Raw genomic sequence first — 18,565 nt, 5'->3', positions numbered from 1 at the left:
AATGTCCGAGTTGACGTACTTCTCTTCGAAGCTTGCAGTCTATATAGGGTATATATAGTTCGCAAAGACTGGTTCGCATTAATACCAGCTGCGAAATACCATTTATTTCGGGACATCCGCTGAGACTCTGTTAAGCAGCTACGCTGCACTATCTGTAGCACGTTTCTTTCCTTCGCCCTTTTTTGTCTCAGCGGACTCAACACAGGAAAACTCTGTGACGTCTGCTCTTGCACCTGTTTCTGTCTGTCGCTTTATTATACTGCTGAGACGATGTGCACGACTCGCAAAGCCAAAGCCAGTGCCACATCCACGTGACTCGTACTGCGATGCGAGGGAGCGAGGGTATTTACTTCTAGCTAAGAGTTAATTAACAGAGACGTATGGCAGACACCAAATACGCTCCCTGTGGTGTATGAAGTACGGGAGCTGCTCGTCTGCGCATGCGCATGCGACCGTCCCCGACTTGTCCGCGCGTGTACGGTGACACCAAACAAGCTAAGGTCGCGGCCTTATTGCGACCAGAAATCCTGGCCCGCTAGCTCTATCACTTCAGAGAGCCGTTACGTAATGTATGACATAGAACGATACCCGTGTAAACTGGCTTTTTCGCGCTGTTCAGGAGGTCAGACACGATGAGAAAACACGCGGAGCACCCGTTTAGCCGTTTGTGTGCTTTTCGTCTCAACATATTCGTCTCGATTTCGCTGCACCCGTTGCGTAATAGACGTTCTTCCGACCCTTGGTTCCCTGAGGGAAATATAGATCTACATTCCCCCCTAATCCTACTCAGCTAACGCCATGACAGTGTGCAAACGGAGTGGATTGAGTCGGTGCTTTATCGCGCGTGCTTTATGCGCGGAGTCAGGTGGCCCGAGGCAAATAAATGAAAGGGTTTCCGCTGCGCTAATGGCGCTGCGTTCTACGATTAAGTTTGCCTACGTGGGGTGCTTCTGATGTTCCAGATTTTGAGTGTTTCTTGGGCCACCGCCAGCAGCGCTAAAAGGAACAGTACCGGTCAAACAAACAGCCGACAGGGACTTTCCACGCGTCACAGGCGTAGGTGGTATTTCGTCGTTCAAGAGAGCGGAGAAAGAAGGAATAACCGTCTCGGTCTCGGAGGGTTGCTCGAAGCGCGGTCGCATATATTCTCCGGCGAAGCGCTAATGGAAAGGGGCGTTCAGGGATGCCGACAAATATTTTGGCATACGTAAAGAAAGCACTTGAGCTTTGTTAAAATATTTGAGGTGTTTCTTTCTTGCGTCGAGTTTAGTCTGATTATTACTGACTTGCCATGCTTTTAACTGGCGCGCTGCGCTGTCTAATGTAAAATAAATGTCAGTCATCTAGCTCACTTTGGATGCCATGTTTACAACAGTGCTCTATAATTTTTCGCAATTTTAACTGTATGTGCACATGACCTGGCTACCAGAAGCAAGGGAAAATGACTCGAGTAATCGAATGAATCTGTCGTCTCTGTGTTGAGTGTGTGCAGCGACGCATAGGGGTGGGAACACGGCAGCGAGATGCTCGTCGCGTTCGTGCACGTGTTCGCACAAAGCTTTTCCGTGGCGCCTGGCTCGGTGCCAGTCGTAGAGTGACTCTGTTTTGAATATTGCAAAGGAAAATAACTGGATTGAGTATATACTTTACGTCGACGTGCTCTTTCATAGGTCTCCTTTCAACACCTTCACCGGATATGTAGGTATCGCCGGGTACGCGTTCACAAATGGGCTTGCGAAGCCATTCGCTGAAAGCCATGGCAGCGCCTCGCATTTTGTCGCCAACACGCGCACCGTGCGAGCGTAATCGGCGAGTAGAATGCCACTACACGCTTTCTTCGTAAGTCAGGGCTTCCAAGAACGAAGACCGATCTCATTTTGCTCCTATCGATTGGATCTGGGCATTAACCCCCGCATTCAGAAATGCATCTAAAGTTGAAGCTTGACTTGATCCTAGTGACGCCTGGCGTGAACGTGCCTAGGACGCTCATTGTGTTTCCTCCGGCGCGTTCACGACAGGCGTGATTTAAATCAAGTCAAGCATGGGCTTCGAGTTAAGATGTATTTATGATTACGGGGGTTATATAGACATGGCGTGCTTTCATGACTATGGATTTAGGCTAGAAAATGCCGCAATCTGACAATTGTTGCGTCTGTTCAAGGTACAGTTTTCATGCTCAGAGTGCAAGGTGAAATAGGATTCAACATAATTTCTACCCGCCATGGTTGCTTAGTCGCTATGGTGTTGGGCTGCTAAGCTCGAGGTCGCGGGGTCGAATCCCGGCCACGGCGGCCGCATTTCGATGGGGGCGAAATGTGAAGACACCTGTGTACTTAGATTTAGGTGCACGTTAAAGAACCCCAGGTGGTCCAAATTTTCCGGAGTCCCTCACTACGGCATGCCTCATAATCAGATCGTGGTTTTGGCTCGTCAAACCCCATAATTTTTTTTCGACATAATTTTGCATGGAGTGGTAGGAAGGGGATCACAACGGGCCGAAATCGGGAAAATTGGGCCATATCTGAACAAAAGCATCAACAATATTGAACATTCGTAACATAACGAGCCCTAAAGCGCCGTGAGGTAATCTTACAGTGCCATTCACGGCGGTTAGTATTTAGGCCTTTAATTTTCGGCCTGTTTATGAAGCAGTCGCACTATTTGCACGCTTTCTACAACGTCGTTGAATGCACGTAAACAGTGTGGTGGAAGCACTTTCCAGGCGTACAGAACTGCTGCTGGAAAGTGGCATTTATGAACTAATGCTATTCGACTGGTTGTGTCTCGGCTTTTGAGCATACTCTCCAGGCGTTAAGAGGAACGCAGAAGAAGGCACGTAGAAAGGATGATACATTCATAGGACGAGACGAAGATTGTAGTGGATTTATTTTGACGGACGCTGTGCAGGAGCGACTTACGCATGCTTTTATGTATACGCACATTTCCTTTTTTTCGTGTCTCATATAATTCTGCATTAGCGGTTCAAAAAGTCCTGTACTGCAGACTAGCCCTGTTTCTGATCCTGACGAACAAGCGTTGAGTTATAAGAAAAGCCGGAACGTAAGTTATTGCCTCTTATAGCACCTGAAGCGTAATGTTGTTTTCGATCGGTTTTCATCAATATATTGAGCGCGACAGACATTGTTTGCACGGTTCTTCAGTAGCTCCTCTAAGTCTGTCGTCATGCTGAACTAAAGCGCTGGGACCGAACATGGGCTTATAAGTTGCGAACAAAAGCCGCGGATTACAAGCAAAAGGTACTCTAGAAAACAGCATCGACAGAAGCTTGGGATGAAACTCGTGGCAACTGCACACAGAATCAACGCACGAACACATTTTAGGAGTTGTCCCATTGCGCTCAACACAGTTTCTCACTCACTCACTCACTCACTCACTCACTCACTCACTCACTCACTCACTCACTCACTCACTCACTCACTCACTCACTCACTCACTCACTCACTCACTCACTCACTCACTCACTCCTCACTCACTCACTCACTCACTCACTCACTCACTCACTCACTCACTCACTCACTCACTCACTCACTCACTCACTCACTCACTCACTCACTCACTCACTCACTCACTCACTCACTCACTCACTCACTCACTCACTCACCTCACTCACTCACTCACTCACTCACTCACTCACTCACTCACTCACTCACTCACTCACTCACTCACTCACATCCTCACTCACTCACTCACTCACTCACTCACTCACTCACTCACTCACTCACCTCACTCCTCACTCACTCACTCACTCACTCACTCACTCACTCACACTCGGTTGGTCGGTCGGTCAGTTAGTTTTCTTCCTCGTAAATGGAGTTTATAATTAACTTGACCAGCATGTCAAGCCTGCCAGTGCGACCTCTCCTGTTTTCGTTAAACTTGTTAATAATATTTTAACCATACATTGATATTTATTTATTGATACTTTGCTTCCACGATCGATCGATTTAGGACTAGATGAAGATGACGATGGCGAAAAGGTTTTTGGTTGCTGTCGAAAGTTGTTGCCAATAACGTACTTCATCAAGAAGTCATATTGCCCTCAGTATTGTGTAGATTTCGTTTGCTGACGGTACAAACATTCTTAAATATCTATGAATCCCCTATTAGAAGATTGGGAGCCATATTCATTTCTCAGCCTGCACTGTTCTTCGGAGTACACTGGCCTTGGTTTTATACACTACAGGTGGTTATTGTACAAGCATTGATTACCATAAATGTACGTATCTGAAAGGTGCCACCTATTTTTGATGTGAGAGAGAGAGTGTACAAATAATACATAACGACATTCACCCTTACAACGCATCACTTCTCTCTCATAATATACTAAATGGACTATTGCAAGACCATTTATTGAGCTTAGCTATATAAATACGGTCATTGCGGTAGACGCCTCAGAGTGGAAGAAAAATCTGAAATTGGCATTTTCTCGCCTGCTCTAGAACCATGAACCCTGCCTTTCACGAAGGCAGACGTAAAGGCAGGGCAGAGGCATTACAAGCTAGATGTACTGGTCGACAGGACGTCCTATATACGGACGCTGCAGAATATGAGAGCAAAGCGGCACACGCGGCGGTTAGGGAAGACAGAAGCCCAATGGCGTGCTGCACAGTCAGTGGCGCCGAGACGGTTGAAGCTGAGGAAGTGGTCATGACCGTCAACCAAAAGGGGGTCATCAGCGACTCCAGAAACGCGGTGAGAAATTACCAATCGGGGAGGTTGACGGAGACTGCCATCCGCATATTAAACAGGGACTCAGGACCCAGACAGCTGGTTCTGCTCATTTGGGCACCAGCTCACCAGGGACTTGGACGAAACGAGGAGGCTCATTCAGTCGCCCGAGGTCTCACTTACCGGTCGGCCCCCGGAACCTCCCAAGTCACCGAAACTATAAACAGAGGAGAGGATATGTGCGCATACCAGGAAATCACAGTACCCTACGTACTTAATCCACAAGTTTATCCAGGAGCGGATAGAACCCTCAATAAGGAAGAGGATGTTATGTGGAGGAAATTACAGACAGCAATTGGCACCCAGGAGTATTCAGGTCAAATGCAAATTCTGGAATGAGGCAGCAAATCTGGTTCACATGGTGTGGACATGTCCGTCTAAGTGTGACAGCTCGCGCACTCTAGAATCCTGGGAGGCTTTGCTGCACAGCCCAGACACTGACGTCTAACAGGACATCATCGGTCAAGCCCTTGTTGCTGCTGTGTCTCAAGGTATTCCGACCAATAAAGTTTTTCTGTCTCTCTGTCAAGGTATTCCGGCCGACGGCTATGGGTGATAGGCAAGATGGATTTCTCTCCTGACGTTTATTGACTGATCTTTTAATAAAGTAGTTCCTCCTCCTCCTCTAGACTGGTCTTTCTCGATCAGGATTCCGGACTTATCCGTATTTCTGGTTGAATTCCGTGCGTTCATTCCCCGTGAAAGAGCGCGTCCCTCGCGCTCTTTCACGGGGAATGAACGCTTCTAGCTGCAGTATTAGCCTTACACAAACTAAATTCATCAATATCGACGGTTGTCATAATAATGGATTCTTTATTCTCATGTTCATCGCTCACAGCAAATAGTGGAACTAACCTTTTACGTACTACATTTCATTTTATAGTGCCTGCCCGTATAAACTTAATTTGATTGCTTTGGGTGCGTGGACATCAGAGATTATTCATGAACGAAATGGCTAACAGTGTCGCGAGAGCGGCCCTCAGTGGCCCTGTGCCATCATTACTTCCTACAACAGCTTACCTAACTACTGCTAGATTCAGGAGATATGCAATCATTCAAGACTTTTTGAACCCAGCTACAGCTACGTTTTCAGAATATCGACACCTTCTAATCACTTGGCACAAAATTCCTTTCATACCAGAAACACTGAAGTAATTTTTACCCGATCACGTTGTCGAACAGGCCTACCAGTCTTAAACTTTTATCGTCACAGGGCTGGTCTGGCACTCTCCCCTCTGTGCCCAATCTGTGGAGAAGATGAGACTATCGATCATTTTTTTTCTCATTCTGCCGCAGTTTTCCTTCTTTAAGAAAGAACATTTTAGAATCAAGGTTTAGATAACTTGCTTTAAATTTTTCTATTTTTAATATTCTTTCTCTAGGAGACTCCTCTCTTGGAAACTATCACAGGGATGTTTGCTCAGCCGTGGAGGAAATTATAGTTGTTTCAGGGAGATTTCTCAAGTTATTCATACCTTCTTTTTTATTCATTTCTTCCTGAGAATTTTACCAATTTTAGTAGTAACTGCAATTTTCTAATATCATCCAAATCTTGGCCAATATCCCCCCCCCCCCCCCCCCGCATTTGGTATGCGCCATCATAGAAGGAAACCCAACCCAAACCAAACCAAACCAAACCGTCGCGAAATAGAAAACCGCCGTTCGTTCCGAGCTGACTGCCTTGCCGTTTCCTTTCGCGACCAACTACCTGTTCGTCCTCGTTGTGTAGTCCTAAATAGAGCTTGGTCGGCGCCTTTAGGAGCGTCAGCAACTTCTTTCTGTCTCTCTATCTTTCTCACTCTAGCGTGCATGTATCTCCTGTGCAGGAGAGCCGCCACCGAAGCTTGTTTGGTCCGGGAGCGGCTATCACCGCTTGCAAGCGAAAGAGCAAAACATCCGGGAAGGAAACGTCACGCGAAGCTCTCTTCACATTGCGTCGTTGGGAAGAGAGTTCCTTCTCGGCACCTTTGTCTGCGCTGTGCAAGAGATTCCAGAAGCTACGAACAGCTCTTTCGTCATCGACATGAATCGTGAGTTCCGGTTTACTATAATGTATATACTGCAGGACCTTCAATCATCCTACTTTATGTAAACGTGAAATGGCTGACGGGTATTGCAACCACAAGACGCATTGTATGATGCGGCGTCCGATACGATGCGCTGTGCCCCGGAAGGATGGCTGCTTCGAGTGTTAGAATTTATAGGATGCTCAATAGACCAGTTGGAAAATAGTTGGATGTGGTTGTCAGTAACGACAAGTCATATACTTTGGGTTGCACGTGGAAATGTACCATGTATGTTCTGATTCATTCCGTGGTTGCGACTTTTTGGAGGCACCTGCCTGCACGAAGCCGAAAGCTAATTGCCAGGAAAAGCCTTCAAAAATATTTAAAAAATGCATTCTGCTACTCGCTGTGCTACTAGCCATCACATTTCTATCATTACAAATAGTAAATATAAAAGACACCCTGTCGTGCGGCCGCAGATACCACGAGGGCTTTATAGTAAATAATTTAGGGACGTCCGTTCCCGCTTTGGCGTTCATCTTCTGTGAAAATCACGGCAGTAAATGGTTTATTTTGACACGTTTACAAAAACATATTTGTACAATGTTGAAGGCTGGGCGAGGAGGGGAAAGTGATGCCTTAAGGCAGCGTGACTAGTTTGGCTGCAGCCGAGGGGAGAGGTTGCAAGCTGTTTAATCAAAAGTGAGAATGAAACACCTCGCATGGTTCACTTGCGCTCATGGTAGGAGGAGCCAAGTCATGCGCAATGTTATTTTGCCTTAAAGGGACACTAAACAGAGCCACTAAATCAGTTCATTCAGTACTCTTTCCAAGACACCGTTTTACTTAATTTCTCAGTAATAGATTGAATATTAGAAAAAAAAAATAGTGGCCTAAGTCATTTTCTATTTATTTTGCACCGAAACCTAAATGACGCAGAGGAATTCAAATTTTTGTGCTATTTCTGCCGTTGTGGTGCAGTAAAATCTTTCGAAACTTGCTATGTTTAGTCTATGGCTCTTTTAGAATAGAATGCACATGATCTTTACCAACAAAAACTTGAATATATGCTCCAGAAGACGCCGTCAAATTCCACGACGTTACATATGACTGGTGCGCGCAAACGTCAAGATGGCATCGTCACACGTGTTTTGTTCTCCTTGCGTCTTTTCCGGCTTACTTAACTTTCTCCCAAAATAAGACCGGCTTTTTTGTTACTGTAGAAGGGTCCATCACTAATGAAGCTATTAATAAAGGTTTTCCTTAAACTCCAGCGCCATCACAAACGTGATTTGTCATGTACTACATGAAGTGTAAGTAAATCTCAACTTCAACAGCGCACCTTTATTTTCTCCGGGACGCGGCCGCAGTGCGACTGCTCTCGGCGCGTCTGTGGAGCGTGCAGAACGCGTCGCGGGCAGAGCTTCCGGCGGAGTTCCACTGTCGCGCTCTGGGGTCCCGGCCGGCGGCGCAGCTGAGCTGGTGGCTGGATGACGTGCGTGTTGAGCCCTTCTTCCACGAGGAGTCGGACAGTGGCAACGACAGCTTCAGCGTGCTGCTGCTCACGCCCACGGCCGACGACCACGGAAGGACCGTGCGCTGCGTGGCCGCCAATCCGCGCTGGCCGCATGACGCCCTCGAGGCCACCTGGACGCTCGACGTCCAATGTAAGCGGGCCACTGGGCAGCGCGGGCGAACGGGAATGCTGTTCTGAACATGTGTCAAATTCTATCATATTGTCAAATTCGGGGGGCTTATACGGCCTCGCTGATCGCATGAAAATGCAAACATGGCGGCTGCAATTTCAGGGTTGTTCTGTTCCATGCTATTCTGCCCCGAAAAAAAACAAAAAACAACAACGTCCTTCTGTTCCTTTAATAAGCCCAAGTTCATTGACGTTTACCAACCCACACGAGTTCCTCGTTCACAAAAAACAACAACGTACTTCTGGTCCCTTAATAAGGCCAAATTCATTGACGTTTACCAACCCACACGGATTCCTCGTTCACAATAACTTTTGACTTAGTCAATGGCCAGATGCCCCCCCCCCCCCCCCCCCCCGCCTTTTTTTTTTCTAATAAGGTAATTGACCAGACAAGTTTTCGTAGAACTCTTCAATTTATCCTGTGCTGACTGGTCCTTTCCTTTCGGGTCTGATCCTGTTTATTTTTAATGATAAACGTTTTTTTTCCTTTATTCCTTCCTACCTTCTTTCCTCCCATCTTTCTTTTACACCTCAAGGAGGTCAGTATTTTGAAGTCCTTATACTTTATCGCGGTGTGCTCTTTCTGCAATGTTAGAACAAAAATAACGAGGAACAAAAGGTCCTCTCTAAGTTTCAGCTAAAGTTTACAGCTCAGCGTCTTTCAGATGGCCCCTGAAAGCGTGACCCATAAGGAGGCACGTAGTGCAAGAATTGTGATAACAAGAAAAGAAGCCCAAGTTGTAAACATAGAACAGAAAGATAGAAAGATGCCACGTGCCGAAAGGTTCACGCGCGACTTAAGGATGTGCTCGTGGTGTTTTGAAGTTCTAGATAGCGATCCGCTTCGACGCGGCTTTTATACTAAAAGCGGAAGCCATCCGCTTAGCCCTGTAGACGTTTGTTAGACACTTTTTTTTTTTTTGTGGCTTGCTCTATCCCGATCCTATCTTTTGTGTTGGCTTCGATACAATACGCCTAGATCCTTCGCAAGGAAGATGGATGTCTCCTTCCAATGGTAGAACGTTGCCCTTCTTTACATGACTTTCGCTACAACAGAAGTACTAAAGAAAAAGTTACATAGCCGCCTTATATACGATAGCCTCAATAAAGCAAGAAAAGCCACTTTTAATGGGTTGCTAAATAATGTAGTTCTGCATGGTAATAGATAGTACTTATTAATAGCGTATAAAATCAGGCGACTCTACATTTTTATTAGTGTTAAGTTCCACGCAACAAGACGGAAAAGAAATTAACCAACTGAATTCTTGACACACTGTCTGCTATTATTAGAATATCTAAATTTGTCGGTATCTTTACGATCAGTATATTTTTACGATCAGAACGTAAAGCACTACTTTTACATTTTTATTCTATTTCTTTCGAACGGAAAGAGGAAGAAACATGAAAGGAAAAATGAGTCAGGTAATGACACACACACACGCACACGCACACACACACACACATGCGCGCGCACGCACGCACATACATACATACGCACACGCACACACACATACATACATACGCACACACACACACACACACATACGCACAGATGCACGCACGAACGTGCACATGCAAACACAAATGCACACACGATATACGCCGCTCTAAAAACACCATTCAGGTGTCAAACATAACAACAACATTCAACATAAGTGTAAAGAAGAAAGTCCGGTAGAGCTTTCACAACCAAGTCTTTATATAAACTGGGGCACGACCCAGACTGAAACACTTTCTTCAGATAGGAAGGACGTTTATGTCGGGCTCTGGCGCCTTTCTTCGCACTTCATCAAACGCTGCATTTGAACTCAGAACCGCGTATATAACGGAAAGCGGTACCCGTTCGATTACTCGACGTTGCCTCGATAGACAGCCGCAGTGAGCGTGCCCACGTCCTTCCACGTCACAGACGCCCCCAATGTGACGCTGCGGCTGGGACGTGGTCTGTCCGAGCCAGTTATCCAGGAAGGACGCGACGTGTACCTGGAGTGCGCGACGTCGGCCAACCCCTCCGTGGACGTGTTCCAATGGTTCCACCACGGCGTTCCTCTGGAACCCGGAGGCAACGCCACCGCTGCGGTCTCCTCTGGGCAGTCGTCTCTCCTGGTGACCGGGCCCTACCTGATCATGCGGCGTGTGCGACCCTCTCAAGCAGGCACCTACGCATGCGAGGCGTCCAACCCGCTGGCCAGCGTGCGTAGCAACACCGTTCACCTCACCGTACATTGTGAGTGACGGCGACGATTAGCGATCATTTATTTGCGCTCAGAAAAAAAAAGTGAAAACTGCCATGTGGTCAGAGGCAATTACATGAGCCAGTTTTAAGAGAAAATCTAATGTCGCCTTCAGAGCATTGTGCGCCCACGAGCGGCGAGATTGGTGTTTCAGTACCTTATGGGCAGACAAAGGCCAGTCACGCTATACTGCTAATGCGATATAAAGCGACAGAGAGAGAGATAGAGAGAGAGAGAACGAGCATCTTTTACGAAAACTTGAGAGGTTTGATTGGCGGCACGTCTAGCACGCAAGCTCTTCCAGAAGAAAATGATGAGAAATTATGACAGGGTGCAATTGTCTTTGTGCCTAAAATTGAGGACAGTCACAGAAAATGCTATCGGCGGTCGGGCTGCGACCGCATGGCAGCGCATGCGCACTATCAGCAATTTTGGTGAGGGTGGTATTTTGGTGAGGCACTTGTGAACACGAATGAAAGCTCAAGAAGAGCAACATGAAAGAACAAACAATTCGGGAAAACAGTATAATTTAATGGTGAATGGCGGTGTGGCACAACCAACCATGATCACAAAGCTGCAGAATGGTACGGAGCTGAGCTTCTGTAAGTGGATACCTATAGGTTGTGAATGCCAAGAAAACATAGATCACCTGCTGCGCAACTGCTGTCGGCATATGACTTCCAACATGTCTGTCTCCAGAGCGCCATAAATTGGCTGGAGTACTAGGGAATTTCAGAGAAGAATATTCTTGGACGGTGACCACATTCGACGATAACGAAAAAAAGCAACTGGCGTACGATATAATATATACACAAGTTCTTGAAGTGCACCTCCGTGAGGGACACTGTGTATTGGTGTAGTGTTCACCATCTTTATCTTGACATTGTCCTATCCCCTTTTCCTTTATACCCTTGTGTAATGAATCAAACCAGACGCCCGTATGGTTAAACTCCCTGAAATTTCTCATCTTGCGCTCTCTCTCTCTCTCTCTCTCTCTGGGGAGCTGCTAGAATAAGCAATCCTTTTTTATAGGTATTTTTCTCTTGTCAAATAAATGCTCCTGCATGGTTAGCCTGCATGAGCTCGTTTTGTCTACCACGTCCGGCCGTTACGCGCAGCTCCCAAGTTCTCTCGTAGACGCAAAACCTGATCGATCTTGTTCCTGCTTGAAATAGAGCACTAGGCACATATTCGACTCGTTCTTTTTAGGTGCCGAGCTCCATCCATCTCATAGCACTCAGAGGCACGGTCACATTCTAGCTGAGAACGTGACCGAGACCCGACAAATTCTTGTAACGTGGCTCTTCCAATAGCTCTGGGAGGAACTGAACGCTAAGCTTAAGCATTCTTTCTCTGACTGTGATCTAGAGAGGGTTTCTTATCACTTCAAACCGAGTCGGAGCGCAGTAGGCACCAGTAGAATGTACCATTAGATTTTTTTACTAAAGTGAAGAGGGTCATCCATCCGACGGTAGCACTAAGCTGCAGCTGAGACCCATACGAGTGTCTCAGAAACAAAGCTTCGCAGTTGAAGAAAAATTCGTCCTGGTCCGGGTGTCGAACGTGGAACCAACGCCTTTTCGGGGTGGTCGCTCTGCCATCTGAGCTGACCGTGCGGGAGGCTAGAATATCGCACCGAGATATTCTGTAACTATCGACAACTCAATGCACTGATTCGATAAGTTTGACCTCGCTTGGCCTCGAGATGGCCTTCCATCTCAGATTGTTGCGCGACCGCTCCGCAAATGCGTTGGCCCCGTGTTCAAAGCTTTCTTCCTGAGAAACTCGTATGGTTTTTCTGCGTAGCTTCGTGCTACAGTTGCCAGTGGATTACAACGTTTCCTTTCATGAACCTTCCGCCAGCTTGCGGGCATCCGCAGAACATCAAATGGCCTTACATTTTTATCGTCACGTGCGCCTTTTTGGGCCACTTCTGACCGTTAATGCTCGTGGTGCTTGACTCTTCGTGACTCAAGACTCGCCGCGGTGCGAGCGCATCTGGTCCTCGACACCGGACGGCGGCAACGAGACTCTGGTCCACTGCCGAGTCCGTGCGCAGCCTGGCGACCGGCTGAGCTTCACGTGGAGCGTGCGCGACGCCGCGGGCGAGCACCCCGTGGCGCAGCGCGGTGCTCTGGCCTCGGCCAACGGCTCGGTGAGCGTGCTCAGGATACCCCACCACCGCACATTCGCCTCCGACGGCGCAGACGTGACGCTGTACTGCCGGGCGCGCAACGCAGTCGGCCCGCAGAGCAGCCCCTGCGTCCTGGCTGTCGACACGGTGGGTGAGTGCCCATTGTCGTCGCTGTTTCAAAGCGTCTTCTGTTGATCGGACATTTTGAAGCAACGCTAGATAAGTTTGTAAACTGGTCAATTATCTTTTCAAACCTCTATCTTTATTCATTTCGGGGCAATCGGCTGAGCATTGCTGAAGAAAATAAAGGTTTTGTAAACTTCGCACTGAAACATCAGCGCCGGCATATACCTAACTGCGTTCTCATTGATTCCAAGGCATATTCTTGTAATTGCATCGTTTCGATAGCGAGACAAATTCTCGAGCCTTCCCAGAAGTTTAGTGGTCGGTTCCTTCGTAATTCAATGTAGCCTCTCCTTATCGATAGACAATTAAAGTGACCCCAGTAGACGCAGTCAAAATGCATGACGTCATGGCAAGCTGGTGCGAGAACTTCAAGGTGGCTTCACCGTGCACTCAGAAGTTGGTCATTGCGTTATTTTCTGACCACCTTAGCTAAGCTTCCCCTCACGGCTTTGCTGTGAATAGTCAATTCAGTCAGAGTCTGTTCAGTTCAGTTCATTCACTACAGTCAAAGTTAGTTCAGTTGAATCAGTCTGTACGGTACTGTCCATTGCCAGTTCAATCCAGTGACAGTCAGTTCAGTCCAGTCAGAGTAAGTACAGTCTATTCAGTTCAGTTCATCTCACTTCAATTAGAGTCAGTTCGTTCAGCACAGTATTGCAGAAGCGTAATTGATTTACTATAGTACAGCTAAACTTAATATTTCTTTTTAGTGCCCCTTTCAGGGCTTATCCACGCTCAGGAATTTGGTGTGGGCCGGGACGATTTTCGTAAAATCTTCACAAGCAGACGAGTAGAGCGCTGAATCTTTGCCAGTGGTCAGAAAAATAATTTACAGTGTTTGGTAAAAATCACGTAACTCATAATAAACAGATGAAACAGAAAAAAAAAGCCACAGGCCTGCGCGGCACACGCAGCACAGTCACAGCGTAAGCTGGTGAGCGGCTCAAGAGTAGCTCCAATTTGGGCACCACGCACAACAGGGTCTTCGCGGCAGTCTGTTCGCCTCGTTTTGACGAGAACGATCTGAACTGTCTGCCCGGCGTCGACGGCGAGCTGCGGCTTGTAATGCTCTCTGCACAGCAGTCTGCTGAGCCCGATCAAGCCTTAGAACTGCAACTTACATGTCGGGCGCGCCACCTTTGCAGGCACCTTAACTAGACGCCGCCACCATACTGGCGGAGGCTCGGCAGCTCGGGAGCGCGTTGATTGCGCACCTCGTCTGAATCGCATATCGTCGTCTGCGCCTGCGGACGCTGCATTTGCAGGCATCTTACCTAGATGGCGCCACCATACTGGCGGAGGCTCGAGTCGTCTCCCCCTGCGTGCTTGCCTTATATATGGGTGTTACGTATCAGAGGCGGCAGAAGACTATCGTCTTTCGACCTCATTTGCAGCGAAGCAAGCAGATATGCGGCCAATTTTTTTTGTTCTCGTTATTCACGTAAATGTAGAAGTGATGTAAAGTGCCTAACGTCAAGTGCCTCTGTCGTTGAGAGCACCCGCAATCAATCAGAAAACAGTAACGACCAATGTGCTCAGTGTGCTTTCCAACAGCTGTGTCGAGGCCGTTTTCCTTGTTTTGTTTTTATTTAATTTTCTTGCAGCAATAAGTCAGCTATCTTATTTTGAACTGTTCAATCGACGTAATAGTTCGTCTAAGAGCGCAGGCAACAGGCGTACAGAACAAACCCCTTGTTATTTCAAAACCTAATATAGACAATAGAAGTTACATGCCTTCAGACATTACTGTCCCAAAACGGCAGTATTAGGGCCCTGAGTGGCCAGTCTTAGGGATCATGCGCATGCATTCGCCTCAACGATAACTCTGCAGTTTCTGTTTGTGAAAAATGCTCATCATTTTCATGACTCTTTGCACTCGAAATTCACTGCTGATGTCATGTAGACCAGTTATAGTCAATATTGGTGCCTGTTCTGTTTCCCTTTTTTTTCTTTTTCTTTCTAGGGACGTTCACGTGTACCGTGTAAATTGAAAAAAAAAATTCTTCGACGCAACAAATAACAGACCCATGTTTTAGTTAGTTAACGTATTTTAAGCTCTTTAACGCGATAGGGTCAAGGGCCCCGTGTCGCAGAAAATCCGGCGTCTGTGTCGGCGTGGGCCCGCCGACGTCGTAGGCGAAAAAAGTAATCCCGAACCACCCCGACCGCCCAGGTCCTCTGCGTGGCGCAAGGCGTTAGGGAACAAAATTGAATTTCTCAAAGTAAAATCCGTCAGAAAAATCGCGAACCACAACCTACAGACATTATAGCGTCGAATTATAATTTGAATGTACGAGAAAACGTAATTCTGTTACGAGGAAACTCAGACACAAACACCTTTTCCAGCATTTCTACCATACCAACAGCGGCGCGCCCGGGTATACGTAGGATTCAGGGATCTTTGAATGCTCTCGCGTTCCACTTTTAAAGGCGAAGCTTAAGCGTCCTCCAAATTTTTACAGTAAATCTATTATAGGCTAGGTTCCAGGATATTGTGTCCGTAGGAAACCGGAAGGGTGGTGTCAATAATTTCAGACACGTCGCGCCACCTCGTGGAGTCGTATGAAAACGCCGGGTTGGCGGCGTTTTCAAACTTAGGATTGTAAAAAAGTGCATTATACCGCGGTTTTCGCCGGATCTCACGTTTGCTTCTTCATTACGTGACGTAGGAAACCCTGGCGACCACGTGAGCGCATTAGCACTTGTGCGCGCGCCACGATTGGCGTAGCTGTCTTTAATAAAACGCTTTGACGGTACATTGATCGCGACTGTGTACGTTCCCCCTGCAACGCCTGCGAAAGACATCGAAACGTTCATGAAAGACATGTTTGGTTGGGTGATGCCCACCGACGATACGCCCATTATTATCGTGGGGTCAATATTCACTACAGCAAACTCACCATAGTCACAGTTTCGCTGGCTCCCATCTTCACAGTAGTGGAAGGGCTCTGAAATTTTAACGCGATCGCCTTAAGGGCCCCGTGTCGCAGAAAATCTGGCGTCGACGTCGGTGTCGGCGTAAGCGCCGGCGTCCGTGGCGGAAAGATCATCCCGAACCACCCCGACCACGCAGGCCCTCCGCGTGGCATAGAGGCGCTGGTGATCTAATCGAATTTCTAAAAGCAAAATGCGTCAGATATATCGTAAAGTACGACTTAACCAAAACCTACAGACGTGATAGCGTCGGATTGTAATTTGAACTAAACGAGAAAACTTAATTCTCTTAAGCGGAAACTCCAACACAAGCCCCTTTTCCAGCATTTTTACCACTGATACAGCGGCGCGCTGCGGTCACGCCATCTGGAATATCCGGATGGCGCTCGCCTACTCGGCAACAGTATGCAGAGGTAAAGTTGGAGAAAAAAGAAAGCTGCAGTTGCCGGGAAGCCTGATAAGCAGCCAGGCATCTTCGAATGCTATCCACTCTTAAAGGCAAAGCTTAAGCGTCCCCCAAATTTCTTTATTATTATTTATTTAGCCGACGCGCTGGACTAAAAAGTACGCAACTAAAAGCTTCCGCATTCTACCTTTTTTGAGGCTTTTTGTGCTACTGTACGAAATGTAAAAATAAAAATAAAATAAGAAAGTCAATTTTTCGTTCCTAAAGAATTATACTTTTAGAAACTTGGTACCACAATGCTTCAACGCGAGCCCACGGCAACGATGACTTAATTTGTTCGTTCGCTATAAGCTGCCCCTCGAAAGCTTCCCCTTTCAAGGAACGTAAATTTAGTTACGCTAGCTCGCCGGCAGAGGTGGACAACATCGAGCGGGAGCTTTCTCGGAAAGCATTCTCCGAGCGAGCACCGAAGAGAGGTAAGAGGATTATAAAGCAAAACCACAAGAGGCTAGATTAATCGCCGTAGTTTTATCGAGACTACGTTTTGTTGTACGTTGCATTTCTAAATGCTGCGCACCCCTAAAAAGAATACGAGGAACATTTTTAGCTTTATGTCGTCAAGGCAACGCAGATTACAAAAAGTTGCCTCGTTGAAGTACAGTGCAAGTGAAAGCCTTAAGGAGGTGCGTGGTGTATAAAGAAGTTAAGACGGGCCGATTGTGGAGTGAAAACAGTGTCTCGGTATTTGGAGTTAAGATTCTAAACATAATGAAAATTTGCTAAGTACGCGCAAACTTGAACACGAACGCTTTCGCAAATATAGATAAAAAATATATAAATACGTGTCTTTGGTAATTCAGCTCCGGGCAAAAGATATGCACCAGACTGGAAATTCTTTTTCTGCTGAGTAAAGCACAGAGGACAAATTGGGAGACGCAACAATTCTCAGATCGCTGATTAGTTGCCGCTTAATATATAGAAAGAAAGTCAAAACTGAGCCAGACTAACTTGCTTCTACTGTGGTTTCAAATCTTCTCTACTTGGTGTCCCTTGCGCAGTGAGATTTTATGCGGAATACTTCGAAATTCCAGAACAAAAAGGAAACATTAGGAAAATTTCTACTGACCCGATTCTTATGATTATCTCTCTCATTGTATACCACCTATTTGTGAAGTCTACACGATCGCATTTTTATCAGTACTGAAATGCAAAAACCACACAATTTCTTTTGCAATAAAGCATGCTGAAAATGAGCTAGGAACGGAGAGCTGGCGCAACTTCTCGGAGCCTGGCCCCGAAAAAGGCTCACTGTAGTTTGGGCGACGTTGAAAGGACGCGCTTTTCTTAACGTTGATGAAGTATTCAATCTTTGCGCTTCTCGGAAGAGCAACAGAAACGCGTTTCGAGAGTTATTTATCTGATCTAGATCGATACGTCGACGATGGTTGTCCGTATTGTGGCGCCGTGTAATTGCTATTATTTTATTTATTTTCGAGACAGATGCCATTGTCGAGCGCGGTTTGGAAAAAGACAGGACGTATTGTGTCAACCGTGCTGCCTTAAGCTGCTTATAGGCTCAACGGCATAGGATGTCGGCGCTTGTGGTGTGTTTCTTGGCAACACATCTCCACCGACGGTAATTTGACATTTTAAAGCTGATGAAATTTCCCATGCTCATTCCGCGATCGATAAATTTCATTTTGACGAGCGCATGACAGGCATGCATCGCCGGTACTATAGACGTCGATACACGCTCGAAAGGCTGACAATGTTCGCCCATCTTCAAAACGCGAAACAACCCTGATAACTGAGTGTGCCTTACAACGCCATCTTTAGACTTCTGACATAGCATGTATTGCCTCGCGTGCTTTGTTTAATTAGGGTAGAGGCTTCGGTGAGTTGATAATTCATTATAGCGCGGATGATTGGGACACAGAAAGACGGACACGGCGCTTTGTTTAATGTATGGCCGCGGATTGCTTCAGCCGTAGTATCAATTTTACCATGTCGGTTGTTCTTGTGCGAAGCGCTTGCTGTATAACAAAACATTCAATAACGTTATCGTCACATGGATGGGAGGTGCGCGTACCGTGCGCATAATTCAATTTGACGCACGTCGCGAACGCTTTAGTGCGTCTTCAAGCCAACGCGAGCACGGCCAATTGCTATGCAATGAATAGGTGATAATGGTGGTTGTGTAGTTACAGGTTC

General features: G+C 46.8%; 1 protein-coding gene across 1 annotated transcript in view; it reads left to right on the top strand.

Moving 5' to 3' along the window:
- LOC119448293 (basement membrane-specific heparan sulfate proteoglycan core protein) overlaps positions 1–18,565 on the top strand; it is an 84,506-nt gene that overhangs the window by 54,668 nt on the left and 11,273 nt on the right. Inside the window, exons 4-7 of the mRNA XM_049665147.1 lie at positions 6,576–6,779; positions 8,126–8,443; positions 10,370–10,687; positions 12,671–12,979. Coding sequence (XP_049521104.1) covers positions 6,576–6,779; positions 8,126–8,443; positions 10,370–10,687; positions 12,671–12,979 — 1,149 coding nt within the window. The remainder of the gene's footprint in view (positions 1–6,575; positions 6,780–8,125; positions 8,444–10,369; positions 10,688–12,670; positions 12,980–18,565) is intronic.

Source organism: Dermacentor silvarum, chromosome 4 (assembly GCF_013339745.2).
Source record: "Dermacentor silvarum isolate Dsil-2018 chromosome 4, BIME_Dsil_1.4, whole genome shotgun sequence".
Lineage (NCBI taxonomy): Eukaryota > Metazoa > Arthropoda > Arachnida > Ixodida > Ixodidae > Dermacentor > Dermacentor silvarum.
Note: the sequence above shows the minus strand (reverse complement) of the source record. Positions and strands in the feature narration are given on the sequence as shown.